Below are 20,378 nucleotides of genomic sequence, written 5' to 3'. Positions count from 1 at the left end.
GCCATTACTGCCTCGGTTGTCAGGCACGCACGTAAAACCTACGTGTACGCATTACTTACTTCTATCCTCGGTACAAAGGATACGTACGTGAAACCCACGTACACCCCCGCGTCTCCTATCCTCGGTTGTGAAGGATACGTGCGTAAAACCTACGCACACCCCATACGCGCTACTGTTCTCGGACGAAGAACAGGGATAATACGAATAGTCTAGTGGTCACATAACATGGGAAGCCCCCACCTGTATAACTTACTATTGGCCCTGTAGAGCCACCCGTTACTTACTGTTACGCGTTTACTTACTGTGAACTCGCTCAACTAGTTTGTTGATCATTCTGTTACATGCCTTGCAGATCGTTAGGTACTTGGAGCTTGCACTGGAGAAGCGGGTCGTTGTGGGCAAGAATCGTGGTTTCTACGTTGAACTATTATGACATTTAAAACTATTAACTATTGTTGGTTTATTTACTATGCTTCCGCTACACTTTGAAACTATGGTTATGTTTTGAACACCTATCGTATTGAATGGATGGTTTACATTTATTATACTTAATATTAATTGCATGTTCAATATGATTGGTGGCTTGATCCTGGTCAGTCACGCTCCCAAGCGGTGATACTCCGCGCGTGGATTTTGGGGGTGTGACACCGTATGTTTCCTTTTTCTCTCAAAGACCGAGCGAAAGCTTGGTTAAACACCCTCCCAAGTGGGTTCGTACACACTTGGGATGAACTTGCCCAAAAATTCCTCTACAAATATTTCCCTCCCGCAAAACCGCCAAACTCATGAGCGAGATCAACACGTACTCTCAAGTAGACGGGGAATCCTTGTACGAGACATGGGAAAGGTTCAAGGAGCTACTAAGGAAATGACCGCATCACGGTCTTGAACGTTGGCAACAAGTGTCCACCTTCTACACCGCACTATTGCCGCACACAATGCAAATCCTTGATTCCGGCTCCGGGGGACTCCTTGGGAATCGGCGACCCGAGGAAATTTATAATCAAATTGAAGACTTTGCTCAAAACAGTTTTCAATGACACACTCCTAGGGGCTCAAAGTGTATAGCCATGGGCGCCCACAAAGTGGATGAATCCACTTCTTTGCAAGCCCAAATCGAAGCCTTAACCAATAAAATAAAGAAACTTGAATTAAACAAAACGGCTTCGGTTATGGCTTGCGCGCATGAAAACTGGAGTTGTATGACAGATCTAGAAAATCAAACGGAAGTGGTAAATTACCTAAATAACCGGCCATGACCATCGGGGGTCCAAAGTAACACTTTCACTCCCGAGTGGCGTAATCATCCCAACTTTGGTTAGAGGGAATCAGGGAGTAATAACCAACAAAATCAAAATCAACGATCTAACTTTGAACAACAACCACAAAATGGGCAACAAAGTTTTCAATCACAACAAGGAGGAAGAGAGAGGCTTGAGGATATTATCACTCGCCTCTTCTCCGAATCCGATAAAAGTTACTTGAAAAGGTTATAACAACCCAAAACAGAAATAAGAAACCCACATGCTAGTATTCAAAATCTCGAAAAACAAATTAGTCAACTAGCCCAAGATTTCGCCGAAAGACCTCAAGGAGCCTTACCAAGTAACACCGAAACAAACCCAAAAGCCCAAGTAAATGTAATTAATCTAAGAAGCCGGAAGGTAGGACCCGAAAGTGAGCCAACCCCACAACAAAACAACCCAATCCACGCTGAAACGCCTACCAGCAATAACTAAGAAAACACTCAGCCCCAAAACACCGACAGCGACACAACCAAACCACATCTGGTCCCCTACCCCGGTCGTTTACTTCTGCAAAAGACCGACGAACAATTTACTACGTTCGTGAGCTTGCTTAAACAACTTCACATCAATCTTCCTTTTGTAGAGGTCCTCACTCAAATGCCAAAGTATTCTAAGTTTATGAGAGACTTCCTCACTCACAAAAGAAAGATTGAAACCATCCAACAAGTCACCCTTAGTGAAGAATGCTCGGCGGCACTCCTCAACAAGCTCCCCCAAAAGAAGATTGATCCCAAAAACTTCACCATTCCTTGCTCTATTGGTGAATCGCCAATAAGCAATGCACTAGCCGACTTAGGGGATAGCATTAATTTAATGTCGGCCTCTATGTTCAACCGACTAGGATTGGGAAAACCAAATCCTATGAAAATGAGCATTCAACTTGTGGACCGAATGGTGAAATACCTTCAAGGTGTCATAGAAAACTTGTTGATAAAGGTAGGAGAATTTGTTTTTCCTGTCGACTTTGTTATTCTAGACATGGAAGAAGACACCGAAATTCCTCTCATACTAGGACGACCTTTCCTTGCCACCACACGAGCTATGGTAGATATGAGCTAAGGACAACTAACATTGAGGTTTGGTGAAAATGAGATCAAGTTTGAAGTTGGGCAATGAGTGGAGGATGATCCGGTCAAATACCACAACGCGATTGACTAAAGCTTAAACGGTGCATTGCAACGTTACAACTCTGGATGTGAGTCATCCCGCGCGGGTAACATTTGACCGACTTTGGGTCTAGCCAAGGACCCTTATAAACTTGGCGCACCATGGAGGCATTTCATGGACTATCCATTAGTTTAGTAGTTTAATCTTAGTTTAATTTTAGTTTAATATCTAGTTTAACGTTTTCTTTTGAGTATTTAGCTTTGTAGGAGTAAGACACACTCAACAGAGGAAAATGGATTATGAAATGGAACCCATGCACGTAAAACAGAAGCCTCCCGACTCATTTTCTACAAAACATTGGTTGCAGCACGGGGCCGTGCTCACTCAGCATGCCCTTGTGCCCGTCTTACTGTTGTCAAACATTCCCTGTCCAGAAGGTGACATGGGTCGTGCTTGTGACAACTCGTAATTCGAACCTACTTTGTGTAACGTATGTGTACGATATGTGACTTTTATGAAAATGAATATCTATGTGAACCCTATGTTAATACGTGCTTGTGAATGTGTGTATGTTTATAAACGGCCCAAACGCACAACTTGTATCGATCGCACAATGTACACAAGCCCACTTAGGGCCGTATCTCGTGTAAACGGACCAAAGGGGCAACCCGTGATGGGTCGGCCCACTCCCCTTTTTACGTATGACATTAGAGTATAGGGTACTCCTCATTTGCTACAACTCTCATACACAACAAACCCTAGTTCTCTCATTCCCTCAAACCCGACGGTAACAACTCTTGGTGATCGAAGATTTTGCTTTTCATTCTGATCAAACCTTGTTGATTCTCTAGTCGGTTAGTTCTTGTGTATTCTTGTGTCTATCGATTGTATGACAATGATGTTATGACCTATATGTTCTAGATGATGTTTAGATGATGATGTTATTATTAATCGGAATACATGGTCGGTTAGGGTTTATGCTAGTGACTCGGTTCATAGGTTGTATGATATTATGAACGCATGATAACCGGATTGAAGGCTACTGTTATTGTCATTGTTCTTGTTCGAATGTATGTTGTTAACCGGCTGTGATATTATGATAAGGGGTTCTGATTTAGGTTGCATGATAGTTTATAATTCGATTAATCACATGAATCCGATCACATGTTCTGCATGTTGGTAAATAGTTGTTCTCGATATGATATGAACGTATATGAACATGTTTGATTCCTGAATAAGTTGTTGATTGATCTGAATTGTGAAACTGCTAAATCTGTTTGCTGAAATTACGGAATGATTGTTGCTAATAATTAAGGAAATATGTTACACTTTGTCTCGACTGGGGTTGCGAGTCGAGAACCTTTAGTCTCGACTCGAGACCACCTTATCAACACAAACAACACAAACCGAGACCACGGTTGCGGGTCCGGTTGCGACTCGAGACCGTGTGATCTCGACCTGATCATGACAACCCGAGACCTGCATTGCGAGTCCCGTTGCGACTCGAGACCTGACTCGTGACCACCTAGTCTCGAGTGATTTAGGCACAAGTCGAGACCTCCTTTTGTTGCGACTCGAGATCCCTAGTCTCGACTCGAGACCAGTTACACATGCACTCTGTTTTGGACTTTCACTGTTACGAGCCCAACTGATTGGGCCGGATACTTGGACTGTTTACGCGATTGCTATTGAACTGCTATGAATACTTGTGCATACCATGTTTATACTTGTGTACAATACATGTAGGACATACGTGCTATATTTGAATACGAACCTAACTTATACGGTAACCATGGTAGGACGTTGTTGACCACCAAATAGCTTGATTTAACTTTTCTGTGTATCTGCCAAGCAACCCAAGGTGAGTTCACACCCTTACTAAGGCATGGGATTCCCAGGGTTTGGGAATGGGATTGAAGGAATAAGGTTGAATGGATTCTTACATACACTGTTACTAGACTACCATACCATCGTCCTCGGTTGTGCAGGACACATACGTAAAACCTACGTATACTTATGCTACTTGCTATCCTCGGTTGTGAAGGATACTCACGTAAAACCTACGTGAACTTATACTTACTACTGCCTCGGTTGTGTCAGGCACTTACGTAAAACCTACGTAAACCCCCACGTACCCCTATCCTCGGTTGTGAAGGATACTTACGTAAATCCTATGTAAACTTGTACGTATTACTGTTCTCGGGATGTGTAGAACACATATGGTTACGCATAGTCTAGTGGATAAATAACATGGGAAGCCCCCACCAATAGAACGTACTATCGGCCTAGTAGAGCCACATATAACGAACTTACTATTACGCATTTACTTTCTGTGAACTCGCTCAACTAGTTGTTGACTCTCTGCTGCATGCCTTGCAGGACCTTAGGTACTTATGGAGCTTGCACAAGGAGGAGCAGGTCGTTGTGGGCAATGGATCGTGAATACTTATTAAACACTTATGACATTTCATACGTTAATACTTATGTTTGGGTTTTTATATTATTGCTTCCGCTACACTTGATTTTGTTGGTTTTGATAAACACCTTTCGTATTGATGGATAACTATTACTACTTAATTACATGTTCAATATGATTGGTGGCTTGATCCTGGTCATGTCACGCCTCCAAGCGGTGGTACTCCGCGTGTGGATTTTGGGGGTGTGACAGATTGGTATCAGAGCCATTGGTTATAGAGAACTCGGTTTTAATATGGGAAAACGTTTTATTAAAACCAGACTATAACCGGAACAGTGCTCTCAACGATCCACAACGAAGCTTCGCTCCACGTGCAAGGCTCGACATCCTAGGTAATTGTAACAACTCTCATTAAAATTAGTAATTAGAATAATAATTAGTCAATAAGGAAACCTTAATTAAGACACCCAAGTGATTCCGCACTAACCCTGAAATTTCCGGAATAATCGAAATCAGGATCAGGACCCCTAAAACTCAGGGGGGATAAACCCCAGTCAATAATTATCAACAAAAACGGTGTGTATAGCTGAAATTCGATTTTTGTTTGAATCATCAAGCCTATGCCACTGACTAGGCTAGTCTACAAGCTAGGCCGCACCTTTACGGACCGTAAGGGTTAGTCCTTACGGACCGTAAGCCGACCAGCTTGCCTTACGGACCGTAAGGGTTAGGTCATACGGTCCGTAAGCGATGCGAAATTCGGGCTATAAATAGCCGACCTTGGCACTTGAATTATGGTGTTAAAACGTCGAACAGATTCAGTCTGTGCGTCGAGTTTAGGCTGTTATATTACAAATTAAACACACACTGTTTACGAGGTGCTGCCGCGGAACAGGGTAATTACTCGATCGCTATTACGATTCAGTTTCCGAGATCAATATATCCAAAGAATGTCTAAGTGCCGCCCACATTGGGTTATACTTTGTCGTTTGTCGATAATTCGATGAATGAGTTTAAGTATTATACTTTGTCGTTTGTCGTTAATTCGATAAATGAGTTTAAGTATTGCACTTTGTGGTTCATTGTGAGAATTTGATCTCGTGAGTTATCGTAACTGCTGTATTGATCACTAACCCTGTTTTGTGTACATTATTGTTGAAATTAGGTTAACAGGGCTAAAATCATATTCTGTCAGTACTAAATCTGCAATGTGAGTTATTCTTCTTTTATAAACTCTTTTCTCACAGTTTGTGAGTTGTTAACTGTTTTACAATACTCCAAATTATTTCAGAATTATAATTACAGTGATTAAGTTTATGTAATCACCAAATTACAGCCGGTATGTGGGGTATTGTGCACTTTACTTGATAATCGTCACCATTGGGGCAGCCATTGGGTGATATGACCATAATCACAGACACCATTGGACAAGTGGGCCAATGGGTCGAGTGGTAAAGTACTGTGGGTAGTTGGTTGATACCAGAAACATTGTAAATGATCTTAACACTGTGAATTATAACAGATGTGTCATTTTCAGCAACTAGAATAATTCACTCAGTATTTCCCTGCTGACAAAATCTTTTTCAAACATGTTTCAGGTGATCTGCTGTAATTCAGGAAAAATGTCGGGGAAGCATTTCAAGCTTAAGATAGTGGCTCAATATAAAATAAAGAAATGCGTTTTATCAGTAAAATCTTATTATTGTAAATTGTCGGGGTTTCATCCCGAATTGTGAAATAAAATAATCGGGAAAAGTTTTTAGCTTAAACGATCCTGTAAATAAAATTTCCGCTGCTAAACTCACAATAAACAAAATACCGCAGGATTTCTGTCCCGCGGCTCCTGGAACGGGTCAAACCGGGCCGGGGCCGTGACAGAAACAAGGTGGTATCAGAGCCACTAAGTTAAGCTAATTAAGTATTTAAAGATACTTAATTTTTCCTGATTACTATGACGTGATTATGTGTTTATGTGCTTTTAAACTGATTATTTATTACTTACAGTATGGGTAAGCAAAAGTTGCAAGATCTCTATCTTAAATTAGATAGATCAGTTTACAAAAAAGGAAGTTCTTCTAAAACTAAATTTTCAAAGTTCCCTACAATTCCTGAAGAAGGAATATTTGTGCAAAAAGCGAATTATGAATATCCGCTTTCTCCTAGAAAAAGGAGTATGATTATTAAGAAAAGTAAGGAGCAAATTCGAGAAAAGAAGATTAAAAAGGAAACCCAGGAGTTAATTAATAAAGCACCTTGGGAGGACAAATTAGATGAAAAATGGGCAAATTTGTATATGTTAGCCACTGTGGCAGAACATGCAAATCTCTAGATACCCTAAATCTAGCAAAGAGCACTTCCCAATAAGTAAATAAATAAATAAAACTGAGTGAAATAAATCTGAGTGTGTTTCCCTGTATTTTGTACAAATAGTGTGCAATTAAACTTCCATGTTTATTTGTTAAACTTTGTTCCAAAGTTTTAACTTGATATTCTTGTGCATTTTGCATATATGTTACGCAAACAGGAACGAGATATCTGAAGCTTTTCAGAACCTCAATCTGTACCCAGTGAATATAGAAGTTTCTCATGAATTTACTGGATACTTTGCTAATGTAGACCAACCTGTAGAATTTCATGCTCCACCATTGACCAAACCAAAACGAAAGAAAAAGAAAAATTATGTGTGGGGAAGCCGTATACGTAGGAAAAAGCCAGTTACAAAACCTCCTAAAATCAACAACCCTTTAGGAAAAGGAAAGGAAATTGTAGTCCAAGCAAACCCTAATTAGCAAGAAATGGAAAACGAAGCCAAGAGAGATTCTAGGCAAATGGAGAAACAGTTTGAGGAATATTCTCAAGAAATAGAAACAGAAATAGGGCAAGGTTCTAGACCAACTCAGGTAGAAATTGGGGAGAGCTCCAACCAAAGCCAAAGGCTAACCTTTCAAGAGCAGATAGATATTCTATTGGCAAACTGTGATACTTTTCAGCCTGTCAATACGAATATTTTTACCTATCCTATTGAAAATCCACTTCCTATGAACACTGGACCAGCAATCCCAGATCCAATAGTACACTTCCAACCTGTAGAAATGGAAGAGTGGTGGACAAATGATTGGCAATTCCAAAATATTGTCAACGACCCTTATTCCTTTCTTCCACAATTCGACCCAGATCCCCTACCTAATCCACCAATGAGCAATGAGAATCTGGCTGAACTTCGCCATTTCGGTGAAGAATTGATGGATGCAGGGAATAGAATTAGAGAGATAGGAGAACAGATTGCATGGAAATATGACGAGAGGGAACTCCGTTTTTAGGATGACAAGTAGGAGGGTGGTAAAACTATCGTTGTATAATAGTAAAAGTAAAAAGTGAAACCAGTTGTTACATAACGAATAAAACGTTGTAAAATATCGGTGTGTATTGATGCATACTATAATTAGTATAATATGAAATCGAGAAATCGATAGTTTTGACTTTATGTGTTATGAATTGTCTGATTATTTGTATAAATTGTTAATTACTAATTACTCATAATAAATTATTATCAGATGGCAAATAATGGTAACGAACCAGTAAATGAAGTTAACCAGTCAGAGCAACACCCAGAAGATCAATATATGACCAAACAAGATATTGAAAATATTGTTGCTCAAGGGATAGCCAACGCAATTCCAATATTCGTTGCTGCTATAAAAAGTCCAAACGAGCCGCAACATATCATTCCTAGTAAACATACTATTGAGGATAATTTCAGTAATAGTATAATTGGAGGCAATGATCATATTAATCATGATAATGAATCTCAGCACACGCCGCGCCCTAAGAAACGAAAGGCTGCAACACCTGGTTGCACTTTCAAAGAATTCCTTGCTTGTAAACCCACTGAATTTGCAGGCAATGAAGGGGCAACTGCATCGCTACGTTGGTTAGAGAAAACCGAAGCAGTGATTGCAATAAGCAAGTGTGCCAAAGAAGATCAAGTCATGTACGCCTCAAATCTATTTAAAGAAGGAGCACTAGAATGGTGGAACACCGTGCTGCAGGCAAAATGAAGAAGGGTGGCTTATGCTATGACTTGGGAAGAATTTAAGAATCTGGTCGAAAGAAAATTCTGTCCTGAATATGAGAAGGAACAAATGGCAAATAAGTTCCTAAATCATCGAATGACAGGGGTAGATTGTCGTGGTTATACTTCGACATTCTTCGAATATGCGAGAGTGGTACCTAACCTGGCTTCGCCAGAACCGGTACTCATTTCCCGATATATTTGGGGATTAATTAGCGAAATTCGCAATATCGTTAAGGCTGCGAGACCTCATACTATTGACGATTCCGTAGAATTAGCTAACACCCTAACCGACGAACTGATACGCACAAGAGATGAAGATAGGAAGAAAGAATTGGCTCAAAAGATTACCCAGGGATTTAGGGTGGGTAATAGTAGTAATTTCAAGAAGAAAGGAGCAAGACAATCTTCAACCCCGCCATTTTGCAGAAATTGCAGAAGGAAACATTTTGGAAAATGCAATGCAATTCGTAATTTCTGCAAATCTGTAGGCCATAGTGAAGAAAACTGTAAGAAGAAAACTGTAATCTGTTTTCACTGTGGGGAAACAGGACATTACAAAACCGAATGCCCCAAGCTGAACAAAATCACCGATAACAAGGGCAAACCAGTTGAAGGAACTGTTAAGAAAAATGCTAGAGCTTTCCAGCTAACCACTCAAGAAGCAGAGCTCATTCCGGATGTGATAGCCGGTACGTTCTTAGTTCACAACGTTTATGCAAAAGTATTATTTGACTCTGGTGTAAACCAAAGTTTTATAAATACTTCATTCTGTCAAGCTCATAAGTTACCATTGACCACCGTTAGACAGATTTTTACAGTCGAAACTGCAGATGGAAATTCAGTAAAAATCAATCAGGTTTCGCGAAAAGTAGAAATAGAACTCTTAGGTCATAAATTTGTTGCAAAGCTATTGCCTATGAAATGAGCCGAGTTTGATGTTGTCTTAGGAATGGATTGGTTAATAGCCAACCATGCTCAAATCATTTGTGATAGAAATTCTATAGAAATCCAAACGCCTATTGGAGAAGTCATCACAATTACAGGAGATAAACCTCGAAAGCCGTTGAAGTTCATATCAGTAATGAAAGTTGCTAATTATGAATGGAAACAAGGAATAGTATATATGATTTCAGTAATCATTTGTACTAAAGGAAAAGAACTTAAGGAAATTCCTGTAGTCTCAGAATACCCAGATGTATTTCCGGAAGATTTACCTGGGTTACCACCGGATAGAGAGGTAGAATTTAGGATTCATCTAATTCCAGGAACTACACCAATAGCCAAGGCACCTTATCGATTAGCTCCTACCGAAATGTTAGAATTGAAAAAGCAATTAGATGAATTACTAAGCAAAGGATTTATACAACCCAGTTCATCCCCTTGGGGTGCACCGGTGTTGTTTGTGAAAAAGAAAGATTGATCAATGAGAATGTGTATTGATTATAGAGAATTGAATAAGGTTACAATTAAGAATCGATACCCATTACCTAGAATTGATGATCTTTTTGATCAATTACAAGGAGCTAGGTATTTCTCTAAAATAGGCTTAAGATCCGGATATCATCAGTTGAAAGTACAAGAGGAAGACATACCTAAAACTGCTTTCAGAACTAGGTACTGTCATGCCCTTCGGATTAACAAATGCTCCAGCTGCATTTATGGACATGATGAACAGGATTTGTAAACCATATTTGGATAAATTTGTGGTCGTGTTCATTGACGATATACTCATTTATTCCAAAAGTCAGGTCGAGCATTGTCAGCACTTGCATGCACTCTTAACTTTGTTAAGAAAAGAAAAGTTGTACGCTAAATTCTCGAAGTGTGAATTTTGGCTACAAGAAGTGCAATTCTTAGGTCACATAGTGAATCACGAAGGTATTCACGTAGATCCTGCTAAGATAGAAGCAATTACCAATTGGAAGGTTCCACAAACTGCAATGGAAATTAGAAGTTTTATAGGTTTAGCCGGTTATTATGGACGATTTATTAAGGATTTTTCCAAGATAGATGTACCATTAACTAAGCTAACCTGTAAAGCCACTAAGTTTGAGTTGGGACCTAAGCAAGAAGAAGCTTTTAGAATCTTAAAGCAGAAATTAACCAATGCGCCAATCTTAGCCTTACCAGAAGGAACAGAAGATTTTGAAGTATATTGCGATGCTTCAAAATTAGGATACGGATGTGTGTTAATGCAACGCAAGAAGGTAATTGCGTATGCCTCCAGACAATTGAAAAAGCATGAAGAAAACTATACGACTCATGATTTAGAATTAGGAGCTATAGTTTTTGCCCTTAAGATTTGGAGACATTATCTGTATGGAAGTAAATTTACTATTTATATAGATCATAAAAGTTTAAGATACATATTTAGGCAAAAAGAGTTAAACATGAGGCAAAGAAGATGGATGGAAATCCTGAGTGATTACGACTGTGATATTCAATATCACGAAGGAAAGGCAAACGTAGTAGCAGATGCCTTAAGTCGTAAGTATCATGAAAAGCAAAGACGAGTCCGTGCTCTTAGAATAAATCTACAAGTAGATTTAAGGGAACAAGTGAAGGAAATCCAGAAAGCGGCAATCAAGGACGATGCCGAAGGAATGAAAGGTTACCTAAAAGAATTGGAACAAGGAAATGATGGAATTTGGAAATTCCACAAAAACAGGATTTGGGTACCTAAACAGGGAAATTTAAGACTAAAGATTTTAGAAGAAGCTCATAAATCTAGGTATACTGTACACCCAGGAAACAATAAGATGTACCAAGATTTAAGAAAGAATTTCTGGTGGATAGAAATGAAGAAGGATATAGCCGAATACGTATCTAAGTGTTTAACCTGTTCACAAGTTAAAGCCGAACATCAGAAACCTTCAGGTTTATTACAACAGTTAGAAATGCCTGTATGGAAATGGGAACTCATAACAATGGACTTTGTTACTAAGTTACCCAAAACCAGAAAAAGGTAATGATGCAATTTGGGTAATTGTGGACCGATTAACCAAATCCGCTCATTTTCTACCAATAAAAGAAACCTTTAGCATGGAAAGATTAGCCAAGCTGTATGTAGATGAGATAGTATCCTTACATGGAGTCCTGCTCTCCATTGTATCGGATAGAGATAGTCGTTTCACTTCCCGTTTTTGGACAAGTTTCCAAGAATCTATGGGAACCCGACTCAATCTAAGTACTGCATATCATCCACAAACAGACGGACAAAGTGAAAGGACAATCCAAACTTTAGAAGACATGCTCCGAGCATGTGTAATTGACTTTGGTGGTAACTGGGATAACCATTTACCATTAATCGAATTCTCCTATAATAATAGTTATCATTCGAGCATCGAAGCTGCTCCATTTGAAGCACTATATGGACGCAAGTGCAGAACTCCCGTATGTTGGGCAGAAATAGGAGAAAGTCAATTATCAGGTCCAGAAATTGTGCAAGAAACCACAGATAAGATAACTCAAATCAAGGAACGATTGAAAACAGCCAGAGATCGCCAAAAGAGCTATGCAGACAATCGTCGCAAACCACTCGAATTCCAAATAGGAGACAAAGTACTTCTGAAAGTATCTCCTTGGAAAGGAGTAGTACGATTCGGTAAGAAAGGAAAACTGAGTCCAAGATATGTTGGACCATTTCCAGTAATTCAACGAATCGGACCAGTAGCTCATCGTTTACAATTACCAGAGGAACTAGCTGGAGTACATGATGTATTTCATCTATCCAATCTTAAGAAATGTTTATCAGACGAATCCCTGGTAGTACCTCTTCAAGACATAGAGGTAAATGAAAAGCTGAAATTCATAGAAAAACCCCTACAAATAGAAGACCGAAAGATCAAGTTTCTCAAACACAAACGGCTAGTACTAGTAAAAGTCAAATGGGATTCCAAGAAAGGACCGGAATACACTTGGGAACTGGAGTCCGAAATAAAGCGCAAGTATCCTCATCTGTTTCAGTGAATCTCGAGGACGAGATTTTTCCTAAGGTGGGGAGGATGTAACAACTCTCAATAAAATTAGTAATTAGAATAATAATTAGTCAATAAGGAAACCTTAATTAAGACACCCAAGTGATTCCGCACTAACCCTGAAATTTCCGGAATAATCGAAATCAGGATCAGGACCCCTAAAACTGAGGGGGGATAAACCCCAGTCAATAATTATCAACAAAAACGGTGTGTATAGCTGAAATTCGATTTTTATTTGAATCATCAAGCCTATGCCACTGACTAGGCTAGTCTACAAGCAAGGCCGCACCTTTACGGACCGTAAGGGTTAGTCCTTACGGACCGTAAGCCGACCAGCTTGCCTTACGGACCGTAAGGGTTAGGTCATACGGTCCGTAAGCGATGCGAAATTCGGGCTATAAATAGCCGACCTTGGCACTTGAATTATGGTGTTAAAACGTCGAACAGATTCAGTCTGTGCGTCGAGTTTAGGCTGTTATATTACAAATTAAACACACACTGTTTACGAGGTGCTGCCGCGGAACAGGGTAATTACTCGATCGCTATTACGATTCAGTTTCCGAGATCAATATATCCAAAGAATGTCTAAGTGCCGCCCACATTGGGTTATACTTTGTCGTTTGTCGATAATTCGATGAATGAGTTTAAGTATTATACTTTGTCGTTTGTCGTTAATTCGATAAATGAGTTTAAGTATTGCACTTTGTGGTTCATTGTGAGAATTTGATCTCGTGAGTTATCGTAACTGATGTATTGATCACTAACCCTGTTTTGTGTACATTATTGTTGAAATTAGGTTAACAGGGCTAAAATCATATTCTGTCAGTACTAAATCTGCAATGTGAGTTATTCTTCTTTTATAAACTCTTTTCTCACAGTTTGTGAGTTGTTAACTGTTTTACAATACTCCAAATTATTTCAGAATTATAATTACAGTGATTAAGTTTATGTAATCACCAAATTACAGCCGGTATGTGGGGTATTGTGCACTTTACTTGATAATCGTCACCATTGGGGCAGCCATTGGGTGATATGACCATAATCACAGACACCATTGGACAGGTGGGCCAATGGGTCGAGTGGTAAAGTACTGTGGGTAGTTGGTTGATACCAGAAACATTGTAAAAGATCTTAACACTGTGAATTATAACAGATGTGTCATTTTCAGCAACTAGAATAATTCACTCAGTATTTCCCTGCTGACAAAATCTTTTTCAAACATGTTTCAGGTGATCTGCTGTAATTCAGGAAAAATGCCGGGGAAGCATTTCAAGCTTAAGATAGTGGCTCAATATAAAATAAAGAAATGTGTTTTATCAGTAAAATCTTATTATTGTAAATTGTCGGGGTTTCATCCCGAATTGTGAAATAAAATAATCGGGTAAAGTTTTTAGCTTAAACGATCCTGTAAATAAAATTTCCGCTGCTAAACTCACAATAAACAAAATACCGCAGGATTTCTGTCCCGCGGCTCCTGGAACGGGTCAAACCGGGCCGGGGCCGTGACAGTAATAAGGTTTATGTTTATTGCCTACTTGCTAGATTACGTAGGACTTTGCTCGCAGTATGCTTAGATACACATAACTACTATTGCTTGGGACCAAATATGTGCTTACTCTTTTCTGTCATCGCACTTTTCGCGAACCTCTCTTACTTATGCTACATTTACTATGAAGATCATGTCTGGACGCGTGAACATGACTCAAGCCCAGTTAGCGGCTCTCATTCAAGAACAAGTTGCTGCGGCACTTGCAGCCGCACAAACAGGAGGTATATCCTGTAGTCATAGCACACACTATGATCTTTAGATCCTACACTCCTAAGCGAACTCTCGTGATTAAACTTTGTCCTATTCGTACACAATAGGTCAACCCGCGCAGCAGCCCGTCTGCACTTTCAAGAACTTCATGGACTGTCGTCCAAGTACCTTCAGTGGCACCGAGGGAGCGGTGGGACTCCTCCACTGGTTTGAAAAGCTCGAGTCTATGTTCGAGATGTGTGAATTCCCTGAGGCTCACAGGGTGAAATACGCCACTGGCACGCTAGAAGGAATAGCACTAACTTGGTGGAACGCCCAAGTCTAGATCTTAGGGTTGGCAGCTGCTAACGCCACACCCTGGAATGACTTCAAGGAACAGATCAAGAGGGAATACTGCACTCGGGAAGAGATTCACAAGTTGGAAGATGAATTGTACCATCTGAAGATGACTGGGTCAAAGATCGAAGCCTATACCAAGAGGTCAAACGAACTGGCCGTGCTGTGTCCAACTATGGTAGACCCTCCAGTTAAGCGTATTGAGTTGTACCTCAAAGGATTGGCACTAGAGATTCAGAGCCACGTGACATCGGCTAATCTTGATAACATCCAGGCTATTCAACGCCTCGCTCATCGCATCACAGACCAGGCAGTGGATTAGAACAGACTGCCTAAACGTATCAGCGCTACTGCTACCGTTACTACTTCAGCTACTCCTGCTACTCCCAGTGACAACAAGAGAAAATGGGATGGGGATTCCAGCAAGGGATCAGCTTCAGTTCAGTCTCAGGTCCAGCAGCGAAAGACTGACAGTTATCAGAGTCCCAGTCAGCACTCTTCAGGTAGTCACAGGCAGGGCGGATATCGAGGGAACCTCCCAAAGTGCAACAACTGCGGCAGACACCACAGTGGCCAGTGTAACAAGGGTCGCTGTCAAAGATGCCTCAAGATGGGTCATGAGGCCAAGGATTGTAGAAGCACTCGGCCTGCGAACCAGAATCAGCAGCAGCCACAAGTGCAACAGAATCAGCAACAGGGCAACAAGGGATATTTTCATTGTGGTGCTGAAGGTCACTTCAAAAGACACTGCCCTTAGTTGAACAGAAACCAGAACAACAACAACCATAACAACAATCAGGGAAATGGCAACAACAACAACAACGGTGGGAACAATAACGGCAATGACGCAAGGGGCCGTGCATTTGTGTTGGGGCAGGGTGATGCTAGAAATGATCCCAACGTGGTTATGGGTAAGTTTCTCCTTGACGACTTTTATGTTACTGTATTGTTTGATTCGGGTGCGGATACAAGGTTACGTGTCATTGAAAGTTAACAAATTGTTAAAACATACATTAACACCCCTAAGCACCAAACACGTCGTAGAATTAGCTAATGGTAAGAGTCTAGAAGCCACGCATGTAGTCAGGGGTTGTAGTATTGTCTTAGCCGGTCAGACTTTCTCCATCGACCTCATTCCTATAGTTCTGGGTAGTTTCGACATCGTCATCGGCATGGATTGGTTGTCCAAGCAGCAAGCGGAGATCCTATGCAAGGAAAAGGTTATACGCATTCCTCGTTCTGGTCGAGAACCTCTCGAAGTCCAGGGCGACAAGAGTGGTGCTGTGGTTGGCATCATCTCTTTCTTGAAGGCTCAGAAATGTTTGCGAAAGGGTCACACTGCCGTTTTGGCACTAGTTACTGATGCATCAGTGAAGGAAAAGAAATTGGAAGATATTCCAGTTGTTCGTGACTTTCCTCAGGTGTTTCCTGAAGACTTACCTGGTCTACCGCCTCATCGTCAGGTCGAATTTCAAATCGAGCTCGCTCCAGGAGCAGCACCCATAGCTTGCGCACCATATCGTCTAGCTCCATCAGAATTGGAGGAACTGTCAAAGCAGCTACAAGAGCTCTTGGAAAAGGGCTTTATTCGTCCAAGCTCATCGCCTTGGGGAGCTCCAGTACTTTTCGTGAAAAAGAAGGATGGCACTTTCAGGATGTGCATAGACTACCGCGAACTGAACAAGGTCAGAGTGAAGAACCGTTATCCTCTTCCTCGTATTGACGACTTATTCGACCAGTTGCAAGGGTCGAGCTACTACTCCAAGATTGATCTAAGGTCTGGTTATCATCAGCTGAGAGTCCGGGATGAGGACGTCTCCAAGACAGCATTCAGAACTCGCTACGGTCACTACGAGTTTCTTGTCATGTCGTTCGGGTTAACGAACGTGCCTGCCGTATTCATGGACCTTATGAACAGGGTGTGCAAACCCTATCTAGACAAGTTTGTAATTGTCTTTATCGACGACATTTTGATCTACTCCAAGAGTCAGGAGGAACACGAGCAGCACTTACGACTTATTTTGGAACTCCTTCGAAAGGAACAGCTGTACGCTAAGTTTTCAAAATGTGACTTCTGGCTTCGTGAAGTCCACTTCCTAGGCCACGTGGTAAACAAGGGTGGGATCCATGTCGATCCATCCAAGGTAGATTCGATCAGGAACTGGCCTGCACCACGTACACCAACGGAAATACGCCAATTCTTGGGTTTGGCGGGTTACTACAGGCGATTCATCAAAGACTTCTCAAAGATCGCGCAACCACTTACACTACTGACACAGAAGGGTGTCACCTATCGTTGGGGAGATTCCCAGGAAACCGCTTTTCAGTACCTAAAGGATAGACTATGCAGCGCACCTATCCTCTCACTGCCAGAGGGCACAGACGATTTTGTGGTCTATTGTGACGCATCAATACAGGGTCTTGGTTGTGTATTGATGCAGCGTGATAAAGTTATTGCATACGCATCGCGGCAACTCAAGGTTCACGAACGGAACTACACGACGCACGATCTAGAGCTGGGAGCTGTTGTTTTCGCGCTTAAGATATGGCGACACTATCTGTACGGTACCAAGTGCACAATCTATACCGATCACAGAAGTCTCGAGCATATCCTTAAGCAAAAGGATTTGAACATGCGCCAACGACGATGGGTCGAGTTACTTAACGATTACGAATGCGCCATCAAGTACCATCCAGGCAAAGCCAATGTTGTGGCTGACGCTCTCAGCCGAAAGGACACCTTACCTAGGCGTGTACGAGCTTTGCAGCTCACTATTCAGTCCAGTCTTCCTGCACAGATACGAACTGCTCAGATAGAAGCATTAAAACCCGAAAACGTCAGGACTGAAGCCTTACGCGGCTCAAGACAATGATTAGAACAAAGGGAAGACGGCGCTTATTATGTAACAGGGCGTATTTGGGTCCCACGATACGGAGGTTTACGAGAACTTGTGATGGACGAAGCTCACAAGTCTCGCTACTCGGTACATCCATGTTCAGATAAAATGTACCACGATATTCGAACTACATATTGGTGGCCTAGCATGAAGGCCCACATTGCAATTTACGTCGGCAAATGTTTGACTTGTGCGAGAGTCAAGACCGAGTACCAGAAACCCTCAGGCTTACTTCAGCAACCGAGGATACCACAATGGAAATGGGAAGAAATTTCCATGGATTTCGTTACAGGCCTACCTAGATCTCAGCGTGGGAATGATACTATATGGGTGATCGTGGATCGACTCACCAAGTCTGCACACTTCCTGGCTATCAAGGAAACGGATAAGTTCTCCACCCTCGCAGACGTTTATCTTAAAGAAGTCGTTTCGAGGCACGAGGTGCCCACCTCCATTATTTCGGATCGGGATGCACGATTCATTTCAGAATTATGGCAAGCGATGCACAAAGCTTTTGGCTCTCGTTTAGATATGAGTACAGCTTATCACCCTCAGACGGATGGGCAGTCTGAGCACACTATTCAAACATTAGAAGACATGCTTCGGGCGTGTGTTATCGATTTCGGCAACAGCTGGGAAAAACACCTCCCGTTAGTGGAGTTCTCATACAACAACAGTTACCACACCAGCATACAAGCCGCTCCATTCGAGGCATTGTACGGTCGTAAATGCCGGTCACCTCTCTGTTGGGCAGAGGTGGGGGAAAGTCAGATTACAGGTCCAGAAATGGTAGTTAACGCTACTGAACGAATTGCACAGATACGACAACGCATGGCGGCGGCTCGTGATCGCCAGAAAAGTTACGCTAATCAACGCAGAAAACCGCTCGAGTTCCAAGTTGGGGATCGAGTGCTACTCAAAGTCTCACCCTGGAAGGGTGTGGTTCGTTTTGGCAAACGAGGCAAGCTCAATCCACGGTATGTTGGACCGTTTGAAATCACTGAAAGGATAGGCACAGTGGCCTACAGACTAAACTTACCAGCTGAACTCAGTGCAGTTCACAACGTTTTCCACGTGTCGAATCTGAAGAAGTGCCTGTCAGATGAGACCCTCATAGTTCCTTTTAAGGAACTCACTATCGATGAGCGGTTGCAGTTCGTCGAGGAACCAGTTGAAATCACGGACCGGGATGTTAAGGTCCTCAAAAGCAAGAGAATCCCTCTTGTTCGAGTTCGTTGGAACTCCCGTCGTGGCCCAGAATACACCTGGGAACGCGAAGACGAGATGACAGAAAAGTACCCCCAGTTATTCGAAACCAATGCAACCACTACTGAGGCTAAAGCTACTACTGCGGAATTTCAGGACGAAATTCCAAATCAACGGGGGGAGGATGTGACACCCCAGGAAAACTAGTGAACGATATAACTTACCTAGATTCCTCAGTGAGTGCATACCAAATTTCGGGACGAAATTTCTTTTAAGTTGGGGATAATGTGACAACTCGTAATTCGAACCTACTTTGTGTAACGTATGTGTACGATATGTGACTTTTATGAAAATGAATATCTATGTGAACCCTATGTTAATACGTGCTTGTGAATGTGTGTGTGTTTATAAACGGCCCAAACGCACAACTTGTATCGATCGCACAATGTACACAAGCCCACTTAGGGCCGTATCTCATGTAAACGGACCAAAGGGGCAACCCTTGATGGGTCGGCCCACTCCCCTTTTTACGTATGACATTAGAGTATAGGGTACTCCTCATTTGCTACAACTCTCATACACAACAAACCCTAGTTCTCTCATTCCCTCAAACCCGACGGCAACAACTCTTGGTGATCGAAGATTTTGCTTTTCATTCGGATCAAACCTTGTTCATTCTCTAATCGGTTAGTTCTTGTGTATTCTTGTGTCTATCGATTGTATGACGATGATCTAATGACCTATATGTTCTACATGATGTTTAGATGATGATGTTATTATTAATCGGAATACATGGTCGGTTAGGGTTTATGCTAGTGACTCGGTTCATAGATTGTATGATATTATGAACGCATGATAACCGGATTGAAGGCTACTGTTATTGTCATTGTTCTTGTTCGAATGTATGTTGTTAATCAGCTGTGATATTATGATAAGGGGTTATGATTTAGGTTGCATGATAGTTTATAATTCGATTAATCACATGAATCCGATCACATGTTCTGCATGTTGGTAAATAGTTGTTCTCGATATGATATGAACGTATATGAACATGTTTGATTCCTGACTAAGTTGTTGATTGATCTGAATTATGAAACTGCTAAATCTGTTTGCTGAAATTACGGAATGATTGTTGCTAATAATTAAGGAAATATGTTACACTTTGTCTCGACCGGGGTTGCGAGTCGAGAACCTTTATTCTCGACTCGAGACCACCTTATCAACACAAACAGCACAAACCGAGACCACGGTTGCGGGTCCGGTTGCGACTCGAGACCGTGTGATCTCAACCTGATCAT

At 41.5% G+C, this 20,378-nt stretch overlaps 1 protein-coding gene and 1 non-coding gene across 2 annotated transcripts; one reads left to right on the top strand and one right to left on the bottom strand.

The window, feature by feature from the left end:
• Positions 1-779: 779 nt before the first annotated feature.
• LOC118485217 lies at positions 780-886 on the bottom strand. Its single transcript, XR_004875522.1, has one exon. It is a non-coding gene; the product is annotated as a small nucleolar RNA R71 (small nucleolar RNA).
• Positions 887-1,904: 1,018 nt separating this feature from the next.
• On the top strand, positions 1,905-2,366 carry LOC110892792. The gene has a single exon (XM_022139940.1). It carries the CDS (start codon positions 1,905-1,907, stop codon positions 2,364-2,366), a length of 462 nt encoding a protein of 153 aa, XP_021995632.1.
• The last annotated feature ends 18,012 nt before the right edge of the window (positions 2,367-20,378 follow it).

Source organism: Helianthus annuus, chromosome 12 (genome assembly GCF_002127325.2).
Source record: "Helianthus annuus cultivar XRQ/B chromosome 12, HanXRQr2.0-SUNRISE, whole genome shotgun sequence".
Classification (NCBI taxonomy): Eukaryota; Viridiplantae; Streptophyta; class Magnoliopsida; order Asterales; family Asteraceae; genus Helianthus; species Helianthus annuus.
Note: the sequence above shows the minus strand (reverse complement) of the source record. Positions and strands in the feature narration are given on the sequence as shown.